Genomic DNA, 18000 nt, shown 5'->3' with positions numbered 1-18000 from the left:
TGATTACAGGCCTGTAGAGCTCTTCATTAGTAGAGCTTTTATTTAGGTCACAATAATCATTCCCTATTGTCCCTTTTGAACACACTTTCCTGCTTGAAATGTTTTTTCCAAACCCATCAGGACTTGACTGATCCAGACTGCTCAAACGTTTGTCAGGCTCAGGTCGGGGTTAAAATTTCACATTCAGTTTCTCGCAGCCCGCCTCCCACTTTTAACAGATTTTAAGATTTAACAGATTTCCCTCTGCTTTAGTTTTTCTCTCTCCTTTATTCTTCCTCCCTTTTATTACTTCAAAACATTTTTAATCTGGCATGCTGGAGTCACCCACTCGTGTTGTTGACAGAGTTTAGTAATAAGCTCCACGAGGCCCACGCTTGTGAGAAAATGGTTATGCGGGGAAAAAAAAACAGCAAATTGATACAGGAGAGCACAGCTTGGTGCAGCCATAAGGAAATTTGTATTTCATTTGTTTGGCCAAAAATATTTTTTATATATTCAGTATGTTATGTGTGAGTTTTAGGGTTAAACGGGTGAAGACCAATATCAGCAACATCAGCACTGTACAGTGTTAGAACAGTGCATTTGAAAATTTTATCCAGAAAAATTTTATCCAGACTAAAAGCATTTGTTGTTCAGAGGCATTTGTTGATGAATACATTTGTTAACGTGGAATTTAGACTTCATTTAGCAAAGCTGATTTTTTATTTTATCATGTTATTTTAATTAGCTTTTATCTTTATCTTATCAAAGATAACATGAATGCTACACAGTAATTTAAACTGCGGTATCATTTGAAATATCAGGTTTTATTCTGCAATTTCTGGTCAGTTTGGGACAGAATTTTCTTGAGATTGGGTCAGACTCAGAACTTGATGGTGTGGTTGAGGCTGAGTAAGCTTTGAACATACATATCAAATTTGTACTAAAAATTTGATGCTCTGTATCATGTCAGACACAAACAAACAGTTTGCATGATGCAGTTTTAATTTAGTGAAATTTAGAGTTGAAAACGGACCTATTACACTGTTTCAGTTACTAACTCATGAAAGATTAATTTGTGGAATGTCTGTCCTCATTAATTTGTTTGAGCCCATCAGATGTTGATGAGATATGTGGGTCCAGATAGTCAAATGTGGTAGAAGGTCAATATTTCCCAGTATCCCATTTTGATGTCTTCACTATTTTTTAAATGTGTAATATGAATGTGTCCAAATTCTGACTGACATTACATTGGAAGCATCTATATACAATATATTTACATTAATGCCCTACATATAGATGATAGTATTTAGTATAGGTGGTGTGTATGTGTTTGTGTATATGTATGTATATTTACACAAGCATATATATGTATACTATGTAGGGCGTTAGTGTATGTGTGTATATTTGTATAAATTTATATGTGTATGTACGTATAGGTGCTCACATACATTACAGTTACACAGTTACATACAGTTACACAAATACCTCACTGTTCACTCGCAGTCTGCTCTCTAGTGAATGCAGACCTTAACAATAATATACAGAGGCATTTTTGGAGGCAATGGTGTCCTCTTGGCAGCCTCGCTCTTGCCTCTCCGGTTTCATTGGGACCTCCATAAAGCGCAGACAGGCTGTAATGTGTTGGGGAGAATTACAGGCAGTGCTGCAATAGCGCTGCTGCTGATGACTGTGGTGGTGAGGTGGAGTGGCGGGAGAGTGCCACCCGGTCCCCGCTGATGAAGGAAACAGGCTGAGCTGCAGGCACGTCTGAACTGCTCCCTCTCTCTGCGAATCCATCTCAGCACCAAATAGCTGTCTGCCACCAGCGCAGCACAATTCTCACCCTAGCAGGGAGGTTACCTGGGGGAGGGGGATACTGCTCCTGTACTGTCCATTTAGCAAGACAGGAGAAACAGTACAAGGAGAGAGAGAGAGACAATGTGTGTGTGTGTGTGTGTGTGTTGGGTAGGTGCACATTATTGTACGTTAGTAGTCTAACACCCTCTCCTCAACCTTTTCTCAGGTTCACCGCAGTTGTCCGAGAAACACAAACATGCCCGCGAGAACTCCTGCCTGTCCCCGAGAGAGAGGCCCTGCAGTGCTATATTTCCCAACCCACTTGACCCCACACAGGTAAATACACTATATACCCTGACCTCTCTTAACCCCACACTAATAAATACACTATATACTCCATTGTCTCTCAACCTCAAACAGCTAAACACGCTATATACACCAAACTCTCTCAACCCCACTCTGCTAAATACACTATATACCCATCCTCTCTCAACCCCAGCTAAACATGCTATATACCCCAACCTCCCTCAACCCCACACTGCTAAATACATTATATACCCATCCTCTCTCAACCCCAAACAGCTAAACACGCTATATACCCCAACCTCTCTTAACCCCACACTGCTAAATACACTATATATCCATATAGGATATATATATATATATATATATATATATATATATATATATATATATATATATATATATATATTACAAAACAACATATGAAAATCATGGATTCCACATATGATAGCATTATACAAGCCCAGTAGACCAAAGCAAGGGAAACAAATATTTATACTCTAAGCATGTCAGTTTGGGAGTTTTTAGCATTCAAGAAGTTTTGTGAACCCACACCATCAGCATATCACTATGCGCGTGTGTGTAGTAAAAGACTATAAACCAAACTATACAGTCTCTACATAACCACTGAAATGAATGGTCAGCTTATTCTTGGGGAGAATTAAAGGCAAAAAAGCACTGGGAGTGCTATGGAAAGTGGTGCTTTGCATCAGTAATACTCTGTCCTTAAAGATTAAAGCAGCGGTTCCTGTTGCAGTAAAGGTCATTTTGTTGGCAAAAGCCGAGATGAAAAAGGAAGAGATGGTTCCTCCATAAATGTGCTCATGTGTCTCCTCTACAGAGGACAATGCCACATCCTTCAGGAGATGCCTCTCTGCCTCGCAGTGACCCCAACATCTCCAATCCAGACAAAGGTGAGCTGCATTTATCACAGCACACACACACACTTACATGCACTGGGTCACAGTGTTGTTGTGAGATGTTTTGATGGTTGCCTGGCTGGATTTGATTCTAGCTGACAGCTGAGCTCTCTCTTTGTCCTGTGGCAACAGTGCGTGTGAGCCCGATTCACACTCAGGTGCACCAATGCTACTCTCATCGCTATTCAAAATAGGGCTGAAATATTTCAGTCACCATCCCCTCACCCATTTATCTATTCTTTCATTGAAATCTGCATTTAATGCCTCGGAGGTACAAAGGCCGTCTTCGATTCCCAAGGGCGATGGGTTTTCTCCAGCGTTAGGCTTTATTGAAGGCAAGATTTAAGTCAAATATTTATTTATGATATTCATGCTGTACGCGTCTGCAGTTTCGAAGGTAGCGCCAAGAATGCAGCTTCGTTCCTGCATATTGCATATTCCAGGGAGATCCTGTGAATCTAGTCGAGAAACCCCCTTGTTTAATTAAAATAGACCCAACGTTTTGATTGCTTTCTTTGAACTGTCGTTGAAGGTTAGAGGATTCGAACAAACTAAAGTGGAAATTGAATTAATGATTTATTAATGTGGCACCAAAGTGGATTCCTGTGATAACTGCATGTGCGGTGAGCCAATGCAAAGAAGACACTGCTTTTCAACACATGTAGTAGCCTATGGCTGCTCTTCAGTGAAGTGTGTCACCATAAATAAGACACTGCTGCACTCTGTTTGGACTGTGATGCTGCTGAGCTAAGTGAACTGACCAAAGCTGCATGTTTTGTGTGTGAAAGTGGTCAAGCCTGCCCCAAGCAGCTGGAGTCTTGACACACCGCTCTCTGACTCTGTCGGAAAGCTGTTGTGCCCCCCTGTCCCTCCTAGGCCACCGTACTCAGGTAAAGAAGAAATAAATCTACTATGACTGATCCTGTCCGCTGGCACTAATATTTCTTGCACCCTGTTAACTGTCGGACCTTCTGTCTACTGTCAGGTTTGGCTTAGTCCTTGTTTCTTACTATTCTAAGGAATGTTACAGAGTTTTTTAACTTAATCTTTGTATGCTGCATCTGTATTGTACATTCAATTACCACAAATAATAAGTTAGACACTCAGAACTATATTGTATATTACAGAGTGACTGATGACATAAAACACCATTTTTTTTTTTTATATGTAAAGCATGTGGGCATGGCTTTGGACATCACTCATTTAGAGCATGTGTTGTAGTTTCTCCAGCAAGGAGTGCTATTAGCTTACAAGTCGCCATAAACCTACACCAGAAGGAGCTTATGAATGCACATTAGGTGATCTAGTTGACAGTTCATGCTTTTAAAAAAGTATATAAACAAAAACATAATAAAAAGTAGGTCTAAGCTGCAGCAGACTGCATTTATTGGTTGTGGGCATGGGGGTTGGGGTACAAGCATTGGCAGGGGCGGCGGGGGTTTTTTATAATTGTGCTAATTAGTTTTAGATATTGCCCAGGCCAGTCAGAAGTGAGGAGTTACTACAAATTCTTTTTTCTGGAAAACTAGTCACAACTATAAAAGAACAAATTCTGCAGATGTACAATACCTTACTAACTGTCCAGTTTGAGTTTGAAGTTGGTGGGTTTTCTGTCCTTTTCTAAGTAGAGGGAAAAACACGAAAGTATTGTCCGTGGTAATCAACTGTACACTACAGATGCAGCAGATCAGGTTGCAAAACACTGGAGTATTCCTTTAACGTCTGTCCTTTTCTATCTACGTTTCTTTTTAGTATTCATCTTGCCAAAGTCTGAGTCAAAAAGTCGTTTTCAAGGTTATCTTGGTCTCATGTTCTGTCAGGACTTTTTTTTCTAGATCCTTAAGTAGATCAATCATTTGAAATCTGAAAGTAAACTTAACTTGCATGTAGTGGGGGAAAAAGCACATCTGCCTTAAGGGGATTCTGCCTGCTCTCTCTCATGTTTTAATCCTGGTTATTGCTTGAAGACATGAGCCTTCTCATAGCGTTTTTCTCTCTAGTTTGCATGACACCTCTGAGCTTCATTAAATCCTCAAATGGCAGGCTAAAGCCGGACTCTCCTCTCGCTGCTTCCCGACCTGCCTCCTCTGCCTCTCCCTTACTCTGCCTTTCTCCCTTTCTCTGCTTCTCATCATTTTTTAACCAGTCCTGACAGGGTGGACATTTTTAGAGTCTATCTGTCCTCCTGTTCATTGTAGTTGACACTGGTGGACTCTAATGGAGCCCGTTGTCCTGAAAAAGAACAGCTGGCAGACGAGTAAGCCGCTTAGCAGGAGCCTCCAGCGTGTAACAATATGTTTCCCTGCTTCAAAGACGGCCGTGTGGCTGCCGGCTAAATTTAACTGTCTCAAATCCTTATGTCAAATAGTGAAGAATGTCCCAGGCTCAGTGACCATTATCTGTTTCTTTGAACAGGCTCTCCTGCTAAGAACTTAAGATCACAGTCACCAGTGCCAGCGTCACGCTCACCACAAAAGGTAGGAGCCCTTTTTTCTCTGTAGCTGGTGTCCAGGTTATTTTTGTGCTAATGTGGGTAAGTAGAGGTTGTGTTAAGTTGCGCTATATTCATATGAGATACAAGGCCAACATTATCATTACCAGACCCCAGTTTCCTCAAAGTATCAGAGTATTAATTTGATATTAGGCTTAACAAGTAGTGGAAGCCTATAATCACCAATCAACATTGTACAAATTGTATGCAAAATCGTAGCCCACTTGCCTCAAACTACATCAAGCCGTTAAGCAGTCACAAATAGATTTGCTTATGTGCTTTCTGACACTGCTATACTGTTATCTATAAAACCTACAGTACTGTGCAAAACTCAACGACTAACCTTTCGTTTATTCATTTACTACGATAATTCCCCAAAAGTTTTTTATTTTATTTTATTTCCTCTCTTGTCTCTAACAGACAGCAGTGCTTGTTGTAAGGAAAACTGGTATGTCATGTTCTTAGAAGACATGAATAAAAAAGAATATAAACAAAAGTACAATATCTGTAAAAATAAACAAAAATGTAAACTATAAAGCTACATCTAAATATTTCTCATATTGTGTTCCTATATAAAGTGTGGCTCTTCTAGCTGAAATGAGTGACTCATGGCTCAGTCACTCTCAGGACACTATTGAATCACAACCTAATAGAGCTGAACTCTACAATCAAATAGAGGTGGACTCTACAACTGAATAGAAATGCAAATGACTAGCTGTTAACATTCCTGTGGAGCAAGTTATTTGTTTTCACCCATTCAAAATCGACACTTTGCAGCTGTTTGAATCCTGTGAGATGAAGTAGCTGCTGAGTTTTCTCCACAAGGCTAAACTTAGTGTCCAGTTTCTTATTAAATTTTCCATTCCACCTTAAATGAAGCAGCAGTAACATGCCATTCTGTTCCATTTACAGTGGAATGGAAAACTGGAACAAGAAGCTGGCTAACTTTAGCTTTTTGTTTTCTCCTTGCTCTGGTAACTGACATATTTGAGTGATGTCTTCACAAATGAGTAAGCATATTTGAGGTATTCATTCATTCTTTTCCCACTGAGAAACCTCAGCTTTTCAAACAGCTTGGCTAATCACCCATCCAAAGTAGGCTAACCAAACCCAATATTTACGAGTTTTTTTACATTGATGATTATTGCTTTTAAGAATTTCATGGCTTGTATCAAAGAAAAGTACTGAAAAAAACTGCTGAAACCTTTCTATCAACCACATTATCACGCATTTTATAGCAGGAAATCTAATTGTATTCGTTTCACAGTGCGTATAGTCTTGCAACTCCCATGTTGAAAAAAAAATAATAATGACCCTCCTACTAACAAACATACAAGACCTGATATACCACCAAAACTGTCATCATTAGATAAACAGTAGGAGAAAGCTTGATTCTTGCTTCAGATCTAAAAAAAATCCACAGTTGCTTCTGTACATCCTTCCAGTATGAGAAGACAACTCAATGCTATGGGTCTGAAAGGATGTGTAGCTGTCAAGAAGCCCTTACTGAGAAAATCTGAGATGTGGATTAGGGTTTTATTGAGATGAGTCTAATTTCATAATTGGGTTTACTTGGATCATCAGAAGCGAAAAATGCAACCAACTTCTAAGACTTAATATCTGCAGGTTTCTTTGAAAAACTGAAAGTCTCCTGAAAGGATTGTGATAACAGGAAATACTAAATGCTAAATAAAAATGTGATATTTTATTTAGTTGTTGAGGCTTCTGTTTAATTCTCTGCTAAATATATGAGGCAAGGGTAAAATTGTGAACATTTGAATTTTTTAGTTTTTGCCAGACTATCACTGTAAAATTATCTATCAGATGGTAATTATAAATATATTCATATTCGCTTAACTTTCTTTTAATGATCTTTGTTCTGCTGTTTTGAAATGCTTGATGGAGGTCCTGGAACTGGGTCATGGCACATTCAAATAAGCCTCGATGTGCTTGGGGTGTGTGTGGGGAAGGCAAGAGCAGATGACACTGATCCCGCTGGCACTGAGCTGGTGCACACTAGACTACCTCATCCTGCCGTGCATTACAAATTTATTTACCCTGGAAGGCTGCGTTCATCCAAACAAACCAAGTTGTGTTAGTATTTTATACAACCCATCAGACACTACCAGTACGATCTAATTTATTTGTTTAGTTAGATGCACCATTTTGGCAGACATCCCAGTTTGTCTAAAGCAGATATGCCCTTTTGTTCTCTATCTCACTTACAGGTGTGCGGATTGTTTCAGGGTAGCTAAAGCTCAAAAAGAGTTTGAGCCTACTATTAAATTCAGGTTTTATTTCCCCTGTGCAAGGGGGATCGTTAGGATTGTGTTTAAAGGAGCATATTCACATTCAAAGGTGTACAGAGAAACCTGCAATCCATTACTGACTAATCACAGATTTGTACTCCTCATGTTCTAACTCATCTGATCCAGAGCCAGTAATTATGTCCTGTTCTGCTTCATCATGTTCTTATCTAGCAGTGCATATCGATTTCGGACTAGGCTTTCTGCATGTCAGATACTCGCCAATCGCCTCTTTTATGCTCTAATACAAAAAAAAAATCCCAAGTGTCCAGTATATGGAATATAGTGAAATGCAGTAGGCCTACATACTAGGAGAATCATTTAAGTTTCTCCAATGCAAAATCATTACAATACTCGAGCCAATTCTATTGCGATTTTAAATGATTGTGGTACATTAAGTATTGTGAAATAACATATTGAGGTATATCATAATTTTATGACTTTGGACTTTGGATCCAACTGTTCCTACCAGAGTTGTAATGATGTACATATTTTCAGGTTTGATACAGTTTTTGATTCTGAGGTAGAGTTGATTTCAATAACAATATAAGCCCTAAAATTAGTAAAATTATAAAATTACAAAATATAAATGACTTCTAAGGAAAAATAGCCCAGTGTATCGATAATAGTTTTAATGCTCCATACAGTTTCTTGATACTATATTGGAATCGTTACATCCTTAGTTGCTATTAATGCCACCACTTGCAGAAGCCCTGGTCTCACCAGAAAGAAAACAAAAAGACTTCTCAGCATCATCTCATGGAAGAAAACAATATTTTTTGATATCCTGTTTGTCTACCAAAGAGCCAAAAACAGTCATGATTGAATAATAAAGCATCAATAATTGGGTCTCTGTGTTCCGAGACAAATTTTTACCCAAAACAAGGGCTGTACAAAGTGACAATTCTGTTGCGCGTGTTGTGACCACTGATGAAGGACTAGAGGATGACCAACACAAACTGTGCAGCAGCAGATGAGCTATTGTCTCTGACTTTACATCTACAAGATGGACTGACAAGGTAGGAGCGTCTAATAGAGTGGACAGTGAGTGGACACAGTGTTTAAAAACTCTAGCAGCACTGCTGTGTCTGATCCACTCAGACCATTGCAACACACACTAACACGCCACCACCACGTCAGTGTTACTGCAGTGCTGAGAATGGTCCACCACCCAAATAATACCTGCTCTGTAAGGGTCCATGGGAGTCCTGACCACTGAAGAACAGGGTAAAAGGGGGCTTACAAAGTATGCAGAGAAACAGATGGACTACAGTCTGTAATTGTAGAACTACAAAGTGCACCTATATAGTAAGTGGAGCTGATAAAATGGACAATGAATATAGAACCAAGGAGGTGGTCATAATGTTATGCTGTATATACATATATAAAAACAGATATTGAAGAGACACTGAAGAAGCGGAGAGAGCATGTTTCTGTGTTTCTGATGTCTGAAACAGTGTTTGTGATGTGTGTGGCGAGTGGGGTGGGGGGTGGGTGGTGATGAGCTGAAGTCTCTGATGTAAGAACCGTTCGGTCGGGCAAAGTGCAAGCTCGATGAGTTTGATGGGCAGCTATCTGCCTCACTCCAGGCAGACCAGGAGCCTGCCATTCAAACAACCCCCCCACACACACACACCCACACATGCACACACAAAAGCAGCGTCCACACAGTAATGTTGATTGGCAGGTCACGCAGAGCTGTCAGTTCATGGGTTGTGGGCTGTGAAAGGACAAAAGCTTTTAGTGTATTTGAGTGCAGTGAAAAATCTCAGAGCAGCACTTAAGAAATGGGTTGGGTAACATTTCTTTTAAATCAGGCAGCACGCATAATTTGTGAACACCTTCCACGACCACCCCAAGAGTGGGCGGGCGTGAAAACGTCCATATTTAAACTTGTTAAATTAATTGTAAAGTCCTGCTCTGGCATTCATCCAACTGTGCTAGTTGTTGCAGAAAAATTAACACCATTCGTTTCTTTGGCAATTCAGCCTAATTATCCCAAATGTTCCACATCTCTGAAATATGGAAGGAAATATGGTTTGAGAATATAATGATATTACAACAGCAATATAATTGTGCAGAAAATATTTTGACAAGGAAATGGGACAAATCCATGATGTATCATATTTCATGTTCTGGTTTGTAGTATTGGTCATTAATGTCCAACCCTGCACCTGGACATTTCCCCTCCTGCAGAATTCATATCCAGTGCAGTGGAACTAATATTAATGAAAGTGTAGATTGTATCAGCTGTGTTACACTGAAGTGGGAACAAAACTCTGTAGGAAGCTACATCTCCAGGTTAGTGTTTAGGAACCCATGCTAGGGTATCAGCTTCCTCTGTAGGGTATGATTATAGCAGAAATCATGAATCATACTCATAAATGTTGCTCTTAGGAATGTCAGTCAGTTTTTTTGCTCATTTTCTTGCTGGCACGAGTCATTTAAAGGAATAGTTTAAAGGTATAACCTGAAAGGAATCAAATTTACATGATTCTCCACTTACCTTAAATACAGTCGATGGGACGTGTTTGGTGTCCAAAATGATGTTCTTTAGTTTAGAACGAGAGCTATTAGGCTTGTGTTGCTAACAAACACTGGAAGTCAATAGGCACCCAAACTGTATCCGTAAATATGCATTCAAAACGTTTCCAAACTGCATCCAGGTCTTATTTCAGTCAATGTGGTTTAGAACACACTATGACTTATAGTGACCTATACAAACTTCTTAATGCAGCTAAAAGAATGGACAACTATTGAGAATTTCTGGAATAACTTATTTTCTGAGCACAATTTGGTGTCATTCCGCACAAGACGACCAAAGACAGTGCTAAGGGAATACACAACTCAGATGCACCTTATGGTAATGTACCAAAGGGTAGGTAGAGAAGCTAAGCAGATGTAGTCAGAAAATCAATACAGTGTCTGATAACGGACCACATTTTCAGCACAAATGAGCGTCGGCCACACATATATGAGTCTGAATACAGACATGATAAAATGCTTCAATTGCATACTGGACCCACCCTTGATTCCCCAGACCCACCTGCGAGTTCTCATACCATATTGGAGTAATTTGAAGTAAATACATTAAAAAATTGGCGTATTGCAGTGTAAATGGTTTGGGTGACTATTGACTTACAGTGTTTATTTGCACTGTTAGCCTAGCAGTTCCAGTTTTAAACTAAAGAAGCAAAATTTAGACGCCAAACATGTCTTATGTTACTTGTAGGAAAGATCAGATGGGGGCAATCGTAGTTGCTCTGGCTGACTATCTGATATTCACAGTCTTATGGTACTTCATTATATGTGTTTGTGTCTTTGCAGACCTCTGCCCCACCCTTCACCCCTTCACCCACGGAGTGCCAGTCTGCGGGTCTCGTTGCCAACTCCCCCGTGCTGTCGGGCAGCTACAGCAGCGGCATCTCCTCCCTCAGCCGCTGCAGCGTCTCTGAGGCATCCGGCACTGAAGCCCCACCCTCCGACCACGCCCTCCCCACCTCCGCCTCCAGCGGATCGGACGAGCTCTTTCGCAGAGAGAACAAAACCCCGCCCCCTTACAGTGTGTACGAGCGCAACAACCCCCGGCGGCCCGTGCCCCTCCCCCACAGTCTGTCCATCCCACCCCCCAGTGCAGATGCCCCGCCCATACCACCAAAACCACACCAGCTCCGCAGCGGCAAGCCGGAAGTGGACCCCCGCCGGCTTGAGCAGCTGCCCAGACCGAGGCCACTTCCCAGGAAAGTCTCTCAACTTTAGCCCTGCTGGGGTGCAAAACACACCCCGACACCACTTGCACTTTCGCTCCCACTCTCTTCGGGTCAGTAAACCCAAATCTCCAGTTTATATGACAGACAAACAGACTGTGGGGTGTATTCTTAATAGAGGAGGGTATTGCAAGGGCATGACTGCTACATTCTGCACTTTTGAAGGATCACGTGTTAAAATAACCACTGGGGCATTGTCTTAGCGTTTTGGTAGGCGTCTTAATTCCATTTACTGTAAATATTTATATGAAAATGATGGTTTTTGCCTTAAGTATTGAAAACAGATTCTTTTATTGATGAGTAATGCACGTTTTAAGTACACTGTACTTTTCTAAAATGGCTTAAAGGTGCTAGCGGCCTGCACACCTGTGTTCATGTAGGCACTGGATAACGTCCACGGCTTTGTTCCTATACACTTGGATGTCATGAAGCAAGCCATTCCATAGTAACAGAATCATGAAGGATGCTGCACTTGGGTGGCCCATTTACCACTTAAATCAGTTTATTACGATACCTGACGCCATTATGCTCTTACTGAATTACTCAGCACATCAGAAGAAACAGAAATGAAATTATTTGCACACAACATTTACCTTCTGCTACACTGTAGTCTCATCTACCACGCAATTAGGATGGTGAAGCATCATCGACTTGTTCTATGTGGACATCTCAGAGCTGTTCATAGTTTACATGCTTTTGGCAGAAACCTGGCCCAGATGTCGCTTCTGAACTACAGTCTGATCATAGTGATGAATATGTGGGTTATTTTGCCAAGTATTGTGCCAAAGTAACATGGAAGCTGTAAGGAACTAAACCTGGTGATACTGAAGTAGAATGCACACAGTGCGTTTGCACGCTAGGACCGAAGATGCAAGATTTTGTATGCTGTCCCTTTGGAATTGACGTTCAGTCAAGAAGAAGCACAAATGAGGTAGTAAGTAGCATAACTACATTTCAGATGACAGTCTGATACCCACATTACATCGCATGGCTAATATGCAGGAGATAGCCCATGCATGTGGCAGAAATTAGCCTAAATAATGTGCAGTGTACAGTGACGGTAATTTTTTTTTTTTACCCAATCTGAACCTTCTAAACCTGACACAGACATGAGGCCTGGCATTCCTACTCACATTCTACTCTGCCAATAAAATCTGCCACATCCCTTCCTCACACCTGTCAGTAAGAAATGTAGGTAATGGTTCATTTGAAGGGCTCTAAAACAGGAATATTAACGGGGTTGTGACAATGTACTAATATAGCAGTTCTCAAACTTGGGGCACTAAGGCAGAAAAATTTGTTGTGTCTGTTTAGTAAGTTTTCATTTTGTCATTTTAGTGAATATCTAAAAAAGATACACTGTATGTCCAACAGCTTGTAGACACCTACATTTACGATATATAGCAGACACTCTTATCCAGAGCAACATGCAACTTGATCATTTTACACAGGTAGACGAAGGCAGTGTTAGGAGTCTTGCCCAAGGACTCCTATTTGTATAGTGTAAAGTGCTTTTCCAGGTGGGGGATTGAACCCCAGTCCACAGCGTAGAAGGCAGAGGCGTTACCTACTACACTATACCGACCACCTACTCATCCAGTTTTTCACTAGATGTTAGAACATTACTGTGAGGATTTGATTGCATTCTGCCACAAGAGCAATAGTGAGGTCAGCAGCGTATGTTTGATGATTAGTTCTGGATCCACTGCAACTCATTGCACAGGTATTGGATGGAGCTCCATCACTCCAGAGAATGCAGTTCTCATGCTCCTCTACCCAACACTTAGCATTGGGTATGGTGACATTAGGCTCGTGTGCGGCTGCTGTTGCAGCATTTTCTTGGCAGTTCTGTTCTATGGAGATTATACAAGCTGTGTGTTCGCAGTTGAATGCCTGTATCTGCAATGGGTGCAGCTTAAAATAGCTGAATGCATTCATGAAAAGGTGTCTGCAAACCTTTGGACATATACTGTATAAAACTTGTTTAAAATGGTAGATGTTATTAAATGTATATGTATAAATATGTGCCAGCCAATCACAATTTACAGCCATACTGCAGCCACTTAGCTGGTTGTCTGAAATGTCAGAGCGGCACCATGTCTCTAGTATGTGCAGGTCAGTGATAGCTGCAGAGAAAGCTTGCGAAAAGGTCAAATTTGTGGTAAGACATGGTCCTCATTCATATAGCTTAAGTAATGTCCAGGGGGCCTTAAACGTTTGAGAACTGCTGTACTAGCATACACTAGATCTGCTGCAGTATTAAATAAAGTTTGACCATTACACAAACACTGAATAATGTCTGATGATTTTGTACAACAGAATTAAATTCTGCATTTTTAGTGCACTAATAATGTTCAGTTGATGTTACAGCCTTTGTCTGTTTTCAGTTGCTGTTTAAGCTAAATTAAAACAGTAATTCAGATGTTTTCAAATATAGTGATGCACTGAGAATTGCAAAAGTACATGATATACAGTTATCTTGTCACAGCCCTACTTAACACATTCATAAAGTATTTGCTGCATGTTCATTTGTAATACAGAAACATTTACATACCCGCCTTGAACCAGACTGACTTTTATAGCAGTGTCACCCAAATACTGATATACTGTTTATGAATATTTATGAAATGTGTTATTAGAGCCTCCCTTCAATTCACAGAAGAATAGAATCTGAATAAATAACAAAATACCAAGCATTGTTTTTTAAGCATTTAGAGGAAAATATTGATCACCTCACACAGTGCTATGTTCTTTTTCCTTTTTACTTCTGGAAAAATTAACTTGAGTATTGTATCTATGTTCTCCTTTTGTAAGTTACACTTTTTTCAGACTTGGATTAGTTGTGAATTTTAGACAAACACATTCACAAGAATCAGTACTTGAGAAAATTGTAAATGATATAATAAGGACGTTGTTGTAAGTATGCCAAATACGATACCTTGTCTATTGTACATACTGTGTTTTTAACAGAAAGTGTAGCTATAACAAATTTACAGCTTTGAATGTTGGAACAACAAATTATAATTATAAATGTTAAATATTTATGTTTTTTGGGGATTTTAGAAAGAATAAGGTGGAGTGAGAGGCATCTAACACAATTACACTCTTATGATTTCCTGTGTAATAAAATGTTTTCAACAAGTATATTGTGTACATTCATTGTTGTTGTGTACTGCTTATTCCTCTTCTTCTTTTGTGGCTCGTTTCTTTTTTCTTTTTTTTTCATTTATGTCTAGTACAGGGGTCGGCAACTTGCAGCTCTTTTACTGTCTTGTTGGGGCTCCACATCAGAATTAGATTTTTAGGTAAACACAGAATCGTCAATAGTTTTAACAATAATACGCTGGAGTTATGTATAACTGCTAATTCACTGACACTGACAGCAGCGCAGACAACAGTCTCATCTAGCTTGTAGCTAACAAAAAGACAAAAAGAACGATTTAAGACGAACAGCGATAATCTGGAGATGAATGGACTTACTTGAATTCATAAGCACTCAGCTGGTTTCCTGATACGTTTAATCTGCAACAAGCTGACGTCAGCTTCTCTTTCGAATTCACCCTTAAGTGGTGCAGCAGTTACATTCTGACACCTCAGGCACCATTTAAGGTGGAACCAGATAAATTCAGCCTCGTAAGAAGTCGAACGTTGAGAGATTTTACAAGAAACTGTTCTACTTTTGCAGAAATGCGGCTACAGCTGAACTACTGCTTACAGCAAAGTAAATCTGCATTTTCATTTGTTTTTTATCCTATACTAGGACATTAACACATACTGAGACATATTTACAGCCATGATGGTAAAACGGACATAAAATGTTATGGCTCCCAAGATGGTTTGATTTTTGTTGAAAGGACAAAATGGCTCTTCTTAACATTTGGGTTGAGATCCCTGGTCTAGTATTTTAGTCTTTTTCCTCTATTTCCCATCTGCCTCAATTTATATAAAATCCAGACAGTAAAAAGATGAAATTATGAGTGGTTAAATCTTTAAATCTGCTCGTATTGTTTTTGACATGATTCTATTGACTACAGCACAATTGGCTCCACAACTGGATACAGTTTATATATTGAATTTATCACTACAAATTATGGGGCTAAATCACATAAAGGCACCTCAAATGAGTCCTTGTAGTTAATTTGCATGAACGCACTGATCTGTAATGGGTTTAATGAGGCATGTTTATACATATATGATGAGCTGTTGACAGTGCAGGTAAGATATTGTATAGCAGTGTTTGGAATACTCTGCATGTCAAAGTGTAAATTTGCTCTCAGGTTCTGATTAAGATTTTAGTTTTCCATTGCATATTTATATAGGTAAACTCAGTGTTTGATACATATGTATAATCACATCACTGCTAATTAATATTCCTCCAACTGTGCAAGGTGTTGTTGCATTATTCATGCTGTTGTCTGCTAAGGCTTGTATTTGCGCGCGTTATGGCCTCTTGCTGTGATGGGACTTTTTGAGGCCGGCTCGCTGTCATGCCGGGTTTGTTCCGGGCCTGGAGCGTAGTCTGGAGTCTGGAGTGTTTTGAGGGGGAAGTTCACACTCTGCTTGATAGATAAATGCATAATTGTAAGCGTGGCTGTAATTTGACAGTCTTAATCGCACCAGGAAAGGCTGGGCTAATCCGAATGCTTCTCGCAAGAGAGGCTGCTTTCTGGGTGTTAGTCAGAGAGCGTGTCTTCATGAGGCTTATGGAGGGGTATGGAGTCGTGGAGCTTGTCTTTACTGCTGGCTCTTTTTGACTGTCCCACTAAAAAGCTCACTGAGCAGCTGAAAGTCTGATTCATTACTAAAGCGGCTTTACTGAGGGTCTGGATGTTACATTAGCTTGTGTGGTTTGGGCAACCTCTGTATTTGAAAGTACTTCTGTGGGGTACTATGCACTTTCCTGTTTACAAGTGGTGGTAATAATAATAATAATAATAATAATAATAATCTATTCTTCTATGCGTTTATCAGTACTATACCCGTATCGTAATATATTGCTATATGCAGTTGTTTATGTCTACAGAAATATTACTATTACTACCAAAAAGAAATATGATGAAACAATAATAATAATAATAATAATAATAATAATAATAATGATAATAATAATAATAATAATAATAATTAGTAGCACTAGAAGTGATAGTACTATTAATAACTGACAAAACTGTGCAGTTACACATACCTGAAATTTACTGTACTGGAATTCCGTCAATTATATTACCATTAATTATAATCATAATAATAATGAAACATTAATAATATATTCCTGTATACGTCACTGTGCTCCACTTATATGTAAAATCCCAATACAGTATTATATTGATATATACAGTTGTGTGTATAGAATTATTATTATTATTAAATTTTAATAGATAGCAAGTCCAGTTTTGTTAACAAAATGTTTAACACAATTAACAAAACTGATCAAACCTAATGTATTTAATTAAATATTTAATATACTCAAAAAAAAAAAAACATTCCAGGTATCTTCACTGCTGCCATATTTCACTCAAGCCGAGCTTGCTTGTTAAGGTAGCCTCATTAGTGCTTGGAATTTTGTATGCATGTAATGTATGCATTATTTTATTTATTTATTTGACATTTTTTAATTCTGAGAGTTGTACACTATCTGCTCCATTTATGAGACTTTTAGGCCTGTTGTTAAAAAGTTAGCTGCTGTCTGCGTAATTAATCACTGCACTTCTGCATTAACCTAATGGCTTCTGGCCGCTTTCCTGCTCTTACACAGGACTAACTCAGTTCCTCATGACTTTTAAACTTCTGAACGCTGGAAACAGCACAGGCTGAGTTATCTCTCTATTCTACCAGTCTTTCAGATGCTAAACACCTTGAGAAATGTTGTTCTGTGCTTGTGGATGGAGAATAGAAGGGAAATGCAGGCCTTGCCTTGGGTGTATTCAGGATAACACACAGCCTGGGAGAAGCTCAAGGTGTTTTTCTGGTTGGGCAAATCCCTGAGGAAGAGTACGGGCTTCAGCAGCTCTACAGGGAGCCAGCTTCATCGACAGAGAGGGAGATTTCAAAGAGAGCCTTAGGATAATAGATGTGCCTTTTCATCCTCCTTATTTCCTATATCAACGCTGTGCTGCTTCAGGCTTATTGGGATTTGCCTGTCAGCTTTAACCGTACACCGGTTTTTCACTGCTCCTGTCTTTTCCTGTCTTTTTTTTTTTTCTAATGCATTATGACCTCGATGGGGGACTTTTGCCCGTTTCATATAAGGATTTTCTATTGAACATCAAACGCCAAGGTTGAAGATGAGATGAATTCCCTTACCTTTTTCTGTTATGTGAGTTTTAGATTCTAAACAGTGAAGCTGGCTTGAACTCGTCTCCTCACCTGACAGAACTCTTCTATCATCGATGATGACGGGGCACGAACAAAAGGGTTTTGAAAATTTCACTCATCTT

The 18000-nt window shown here is 39.5% G+C and overlaps 1 protein-coding gene across 2 annotated transcripts in view; it reads left to right on the top strand.

Annotated features, from left to right (window-relative positions):
* The window catches only part of dock4b (dedicator of cytokinesis 4b), a 164103-nt gene extending 149393 nt beyond the window's left edge, over positions 1-14710 (top strand). For both annotated transcript variants that reach the window (XM_036577481.1, XM_036577483.1), the window contains 5 exons: positions 2006-2115; positions 2924-2996; positions 3791-3892; positions 5418-5479; positions 11127-14710. In XM_036577481.1, the coding sequence (XP_036433374.1) occupies positions 2006-2115; positions 2924-2996; positions 3791-3892; positions 5418-5479; positions 11127-11558 (779 nt within the window). In that variant the 3' untranslated portion in view covers positions 11559-14710. The remainder of the gene's footprint in view (positions 1-2005; positions 2116-2923; positions 2997-3790; positions 3893-5417; positions 5480-11126) is intronic.
* The last annotated feature ends 3290 nt before the right edge of the window (positions 14711-18000 follow it).

This window comes from Colossoma macropomum, unplaced genomic scaffold (genome assembly GCF_904425465.1).
Source record: "Colossoma macropomum unplaced genomic scaffold, Colossoma_macropomum, whole genome shotgun sequence".
Taxonomy (NCBI): Eukaryota; Metazoa; Chordata; class Actinopteri; order Characiformes; family Serrasalmidae; genus Colossoma; species Colossoma macropomum.
This window is presented reverse-complemented; position numbering and strand designations above follow the sequence as displayed.